Source organism: Blennius ocellaris (assembly GCF_963422515.1).
Source record: "Blennius ocellaris genome assembly, chromosome: 6".
NCBI lineage: Eukaryota > Metazoa > Chordata > Actinopteri > Blenniiformes > Blenniidae > Blennius > Blennius ocellaris.
This window is the reverse complement of record NC_137655.1, coordinates 6,853,551-6,860,667: the sequence shown is the minus strand read 5'-3', so window position 1 is coordinate 6,860,667 and position 7,117 is coordinate 6,853,551. Positions and strand designations below refer to the sequence as shown.

Sequence of the window (7,117 nt, the reverse complement as noted above, 5' to 3'; positions counted from 1 at the left end):
TTTATGAAGTAGCACTAAAAGCCGAGGTATGGAATTGACGAGTGTTCACACTTACTGGTGAAGTAAGCAGACATGCATGCCGCTTCATTCTTTCACTAAATTCATGTCCCGTTGAATTGAAAAGAAAAAAAAAAAGAAAAAAGCAACAACCTACACTCTACTTATCATGCACTTCGTGAGCGTGGACTAAGCCCCCGCTGTTTGAATAAAGGACTTACCAAGTGAATACAGTAGCAGACCTCAAAGCTGACACCCTGATCCACTGCTCCGCAGCCTCGAAATCCCACGGGGAGATTAAAATGATCAATACGGCACAGTTTTTCTATAACAGCCGCAAAGTCTGGAGGTGGGATGTTTTACAGCAGCAGTGTCAAGCGTAAGGCCCTTGGGCCAAAACCGGCCCGCAAAAGGTTCCAATCTGGCCCAATCAATTCCAAATATCTCTTTAAGCAATAATTTCTTTGTTGTTCGGACTTGAAATGTAGATTTTCTTTGCTAAATAACGGTTACATTCATGAAATTCCTTCACCCTCTACAGCACATGTTCAAGAAAACCGGAAGAAGTCACCACAAGAACATGTGCTCGATCATAAAGACCATACAAGTCACTTAAGAAACTTTATTTGTGTGTTCCATATTTCTCATTTGGTCCACAGCGATCGCTGAGCAGCAAAGCACTCTATCAAAGTGTTAGCGTTCTCTGACAGGGTGTCAGTCACACCTAACCTCCAGTAGGTAGCCACCTTACAAAGGTTAATGTCAAAACAACGAACGTGTCAGGAATTTTTTCTTCGTTTCTCACCAGCGAGAAAAAAAACCCTAAACAAAACACCGCTTTACCGCTCCATCGCTAAAAATATCATATTGTGGGTTCATGTGTGTTTGTAGACAGTCTGTTGGGCTCCTACAGAACTTTCTGCAACCCTTTCCTACAACCTTGGTCAAACGAAAATGACTAAAATTGCAAGTATAGCTATTTTTTTTGGGGGGGGGGGAGAAAATAAAAGAGGGGGGAAAATGAAAAAGGGGCAAGAAAGGAAAAATGGAATAAAGGACAAAAAAAAGCAAGACGAAAGGGAAAAAGGGAGCGAAATACAAACAGAACAGAAAATAACTAAAGAGGCTAAAATAGCCCAAATGTAAATAAATAAATAAAAATGGATAAACTAGAAAATACATATACAAAAAATGGTTACAAATGTTAAAAACGAAATAAAATATATCTAAATTGTAAACGCGACTCTTGATGAAGGCATCCCTAGTTTTTGCACTGCATTTTATTTTGTAATTTTTTTCCTAATTTCATATAATTTACATGTTTTGCTCCAGACAAATTTTATTTGGTGGAAAATCGTGAAACCGGCGGTTGTGGTCAAAAGGTTGCAGACATCTTTGGAAAGGGGATGGAGGTGGGCACAGTGATGGAGGAGGAGGAGGAGGGTGTGGAAGAGGGTGTCAGTGTGAGTGGAGGTGGAGGCTGGAGGAGGACGAGGAGCAGCTCTGCCAACACAATAGCAGTCAGAACGACGCGCAGCGCAGCGCAGCCGGGACTCCTCCCGGTGCCAAGAGCGCACGGCTCAGAGAGAGAGACAGCCAGAGAGGGAGGGAGGGAGGGAGGGAGGGAGAGAGAGGAAAAGAGAGCGAGAGAGATGAACGTACCGGAGCTGCCTGTCTCCTCCACACTTTGCTGGGACACCGCCACCACCGCCTCCTCCCTCAACAATCACCGCCATGCCCATCAACAAGTGCGCTCCTCCCGCCGTGCGCCGCAAGCGGACATAAACGCGGACACATTCCGGAGACAATAATCTTTTCCCTGGAAGATCTGTAACAACTGCTGAGGAACTTTACTGTATTTTTTTTCTTCTTCTTTAAACCATGCAAGGACATGTGGATGTGCTGAGGTAATTGAACATTTTTTTCTTCTTTTTTTAAAAGAATTTTGCGGACGAATTAACTCCACCAGCCCCTTTTTTTCCTTTCCTAAATGATAAAGTATCTATTAACCTGTTTCAGAACCTCCGTCTCCCCTGGTGAGTACCACACTCGTTAATTAAGTTACTATTTTCTTTTTACGCAGTATAACCAGAGAGACTCTTGTTAATGTGCCGCTCAGGCATCATTAACCTCATTAAAATTAATCTTTGCTCACGGATTTGTCGCCTCTATTTGCTCATAATGTCCTGATTGACATGCGTTTTATTAGTTACTTCTGTAATTGCAGTACTATGTTTAATAATAGGTATGGATGGAAAATGGGGAGAATTTCCGCAGTTATGAAAGATAAGATATTAATTATTGGGAATACGACTTGTCATAAATAAGCACATTTGTACTTTGTATTACCAGTTTCTTCTTGGACTCAGTTTTCACCAGATTAATTGCGATTTCAGAAGCTGTTTTTAGTGATCATTCCTCTTTTTTTGTGCTTCTGACCGGTTCTGTAATGTTAGAATGATAAAATAGGGTCAACACAATGCATTACATTAGGACTCGATTGGGATTTGATTGGCCACACATCTTGACATGCCGAGCATGAATGCAATACACATAATGTGTGCATTGAGCGTTGTTGATTTTTTAATGGCCATAAATGTGTGAAAATATTATCACGCAGTCCTATTGGCTGCTTATCCCCTAACCTCGTGGTTATGAGACTGGTACCATACATTTGTCAATCAAATAATTTGACATAGTTTAACTAGGATTAAATTGGTGCGTCTTTCTTTAACAGTCAGTCAAGCCATCCCTGACAGGGGTGGGGTGGATTAATATTTCATAAAGTTAAAAACAGGTTTTCTTTGATTGTAAGAATTTCACAGCATGCCGATTAAATGGTAAAGAAAGACAAAGGGGCGTGTCCGATCGTGCTTTCAATGTAAAGGTCACAAAGAAGGGCGAATCCATGTGGCAAAGGAACATGAGATCTGCAATGTAACATTGAGCCCATCCTTCAAATCACTGCAGCAGTCCGATGATCTCTCTGAGAAGGGTGGCTGTGTTTTCGCTGACATGATGCTACTTTGTTCCTGCGCTCTGGATGTGGATGAGCCAGGCACCTCAAGGCTTGTCTGCAGCTCAGACATTCAGTCCATCAACTACATGTCCATCTATATAACCACACACACCAAACACATAGAACAGAACTCTATGATTTTCATTCAGATGCACAGTAGGAGAAGGTACATTAAGCATTTAAACATAAGTTCTGTTTAGAAAGTTTGTTCTCATAAACTCATTTACTCACACAGAGCGTAATTGAGTTACGGGCAGTCAGAGAGAGAGAGAGAGAGACAGACATTGATCAGGAGGATCTAGATTCCTTTTGTATTGTGATGTCTCTTTTTTTGTGTTATTTTGTCTATTTGTTACAACGCATGTGTTACAATACAATAGTAACAATGTAGGCTGTAACAAAGGAATATTTATGTATTTTACAACACAAAAAATATTCTCACAGGGTATCAATCGGCAATCTGTTGGTATTTCATACATTGCACAATGTATCGCAAATTGGTCATTATTGTGATATTATTGTGCTGATCTGAGATAGATTATCTTTGCCTGCACCTTGCATTTGTACTCTGCAAACTCCAAATGACGGAATTCTAAGTATGAAAGAAAATCGAAATTCTTTTGCAAAAAAACGTGCAAAAAAATTATCCAACACAAGAAGTCAGCAAACTGCTGTGCTTCTAATGCACAAATGATGATAAAACAGATTAAAAAAATAAACAAATATCTCGATCCAGTCAGAGTTGGTGTAAATTAGGGGCAACAGACTTCTGTTAAAAAAAAACCAAATGTCATTGCACTAGAATGTTAACATCATCCACTGAAAGGTTTGTGTTCATTAAAAATAAATAAATAAATAAATAAAATTATAATTGCAATACCCAACAGTTTTCCCCAAAAAAGGAAAAGGTTGGAGGGGGGGGGGCTTGTGTACCTCAGTGACTCCTAGAGATGTGCTCGCGGTAGGGTTGTCTCCTGGTGGGGTCACCAATGCCAGAAAGGTCAAAGGGTAGAGGCTCAACGAAGTGCGGTCTTCCAGGTTGCCGAAAGGTATGTATCCACGAAGTGAGGACTGTTTTAGTAACTGCACGCCTTATTTCTCGTCTCAAATGTTTTCAGAAATACATTTGGCTGAACAGATTCAGCAACAAAAGAAAAAAGTTTGGGTCCAATCAGGTGCTGTACGTAACTCGGAGCCGTGCTCCATGCTCCATGCTAAAGGGTTTCGCGGCTCACACAGTAGTGAGGCTACATGCTACACATGATTAAGTAGTGTCATGCCCACCAGGCGTGGGATTTTCAGGAGCACTGCGTGTCCATTTGGGAAAAAATGCCTTAGTGGACATGCCAGCTTTACAATCCTGTCCTCTAAAGCACCAAAGAGAGAGAGAGAGTGAGAGAGAGAGAGAGGAGCAGCAGCTTTATCGCATGTTTACTTGAATCGTTGAACATGAATCTGTTCAAAAAGTTTGAGAACTGTAGCTCCAAAATTCAGGGAGTTACAGGTGTTGAAGCAAAAAGTGTCGAGAACACACCCAGTCTCGCCTACTTGAAAAAAGATTCTATTTTCCAGCTAATTACACCACTTAATTGAATTTTAAGCACCTACAACAAATATATATTTGCTGCTTTGGGAACAATATGTGGCTCACGTCCTGACCTGAATGTGCGCTATCGTTCTGAAGGATGCAGCCGTGTGGAGAAACACTCCACGGGTTGTTTAGCGGCACTTGTATGTGCAGGTGTTTCTTTTCATCCAAGCCTCCTGCTGAGATCAGACTGATGAGAACGTGAGGGGCCTCGTTAAGACGTGTGTGTGTGTGGCCTCGAGCGAGGAAGCGGTTGCCAAAAGAAAAAAGAAAAAATGGAATGGGAATGGAAGTGAGAAGGAGACATCATGCACGGTGGGGTGGATGACCTCCAACACATGGGAGGGGGTCCAATGTGGGATTGCTTGAGTCCAGCAGAGGGTGCACAGTCCTGCAAAGAGTGATGATCCCTTCCCTTCCCTCCTCCTGCAGAACAGATGGAGTCATTTAAGAGTCCGCTGCTATTCTTATAACACGCGACAGTGAAGGAGAGGCAGCAGTGCCTGAAAATGGGGGAGCTGCACAAAAGTGAAAAGCTTTGTTTTTTTGAAGCCTATACTCTTCCAGCTGTGACAGCATGTGATTAAGGCTGATAGGCACACAGTCTGAGGAGCGGTTTGATCCCCCATAGGAGACGATGCAGGGGCAAAATTACGAGTTCCCTAATTGATTGAGGAAATGCAGGCGGTGACCCATGAGTGCGCCTGCTGGTTTATGAGATTTGCAGAAGTGAGATGGATTTTTCTGAATAATCTCATTATACATTTTGTCAACATTTACTCTGCTCATTTTGGGAAGACAAATGCAAATGCCTGTGCTCTTGGGTGAGTAACTCCTCTCAGTGGGACTCACTGTCTGGTTCGATTCTTCTGGTTTGAATCCTCAAGAGTGCACCTTGTACATGCGTATACCTGCTACTTTAAGGAGGACCTTTTTCTTTTAATTGAAGAGTAACACTATTTTCTTGTGTTTTCTTCTTTCAGACTGCAACGTGACGTGTTGATTCCTGCATTTCCCAGCGTGATCCCTGCTCTCTGAGGCTTTCAACTTCCTCACGATACACCGAAAAATTACAGGTCTCTGCTGGAATATGTTCTGCTCGCAGCTCAATTTCTGGATGAGACTGTGTGAGTTACATTTCAAAAGACTATATCAAACTCTCCCAAATCAATTTTAAAGGATTATCTAGAGATAAGCCCTCATGTCTCTCTGAACAAACTGATCGTTTTGAAAGCTAATGAGGCAGTGATCATCCCCTTTAATGCCGAGGATCAGGTGACACTATGAGAGCTTTTGCCTGACAGGACTTGTGGGAGGTCACTGCTAAATATGCAGGACTTAGCAGGACCTGATATGCTCAGGAAGCTCCCGATCTTCAGTGCCATCAGCCTCACCTGGGGCTTGCTCTTTGGATTATTTCTCGCAAGTGCACCAGTGATGGCTTGTCCCGCAGGTTGCCACTGCATCGAGAAGAACAGCCTGACGGTGGTCCAGTGTATGTCCCGCAACCTGGAGAGAATCCCGTCAGACCTTCCGAGAGATACGGTCGTCCTGCTCTTGGCGTCGAACCACATCACCCACATCCCCACCCACGCCTTCAAAGAACTGCACTACCTTCAGGAGCTGGACCTGTCCAACAACGACATCGAGACGGTGGACGTTGGGGCGTTTCAAGGCGTTTCCGACAGCCTCCTCGTTCTGGACCTATCCAACAACCGCATCCAAGGCGTCCCCAAGGAGGCGTTCGCCCGCCTGCGAGCGAAGATCAGCCTCTCGAACAATCCTTGGCACTGCGAGTGCACGCTGCAGGAGGTCCTGCGAGAGCTGCGGCTGGACCCCGAGACGGTAAACGAGGTCATCTGCCACACGGCGGTGCAGGAGGAATACGCCGGCAAGCCGGTAATCCAGGTGCTGGATTCAGGGATCAATTTCTGCAACTTTCACCACAAGACCACCGATGTAGCCATGTTTGTCACCATGTTCGGATGGTTCACGATGGTGATTGCGTACGTCATCTACTATGTGAGACACAATCAGGAGGATGCCAGGAGGCACCTGGAGTACCTCAAGTCACTGCCCAGTAGCTCTCAGATCAGCAAGGACTTTGACACCATCAGCACGGTTCTTTAGCAGGCCTGCGTGACTCAGCAGGTGTGGCGTACGTGTGTGCCTGTAAATATGTGGGTAAACGTGTGCTTGCGTACACAGATGACAAAAAAGCTGTTGAAATACAGAACCACCAATGCTTTCAAGCACATTTGTGGTCTTTTAGTGAATTCAAATTGATCATTTTGATCCTTTTTTTTTTTTTTTTTAAAGGCTTAGTTTCTAATATCTTTTGTATTATTCTCAGACATTTGTTTGACTTGGATTGAATTTGTGAAAAATGTTACGCCGCAGCTCGACAGGGAAACAGTGACAGCACAAAATAAGCAAAGTACGACAAAAGCTCACATTTCCATGGTGGATGATTGATCAGGACTGGAGAGATAAATGTGTCCCAGTCGACTGTC

At 43.5% G+C, this 7,117-nt stretch overlaps 1 protein-coding gene across 1 annotated transcript; it reads left to right on the top strand.

The window, feature by feature from the left end:
• Positions 1-5,933: 5,933 nt before the first annotated feature.
• On the top strand, positions 5,934-6,734 carry lrrc3 (leucine rich repeat containing 3; the record flags this gene model as incomplete). The annotated part of the gene is made up of 1 exon (XM_080498713.1): positions 5,934-6,734. One exon carries the CDS (start codon positions 5,934-5,936, stop codon positions 6,732-6,734), a length of 801 nt encoding a protein of 266 aa, XP_080354839.1.
• Positions 6,735-7,117: the final 383 nt, after the last annotated feature.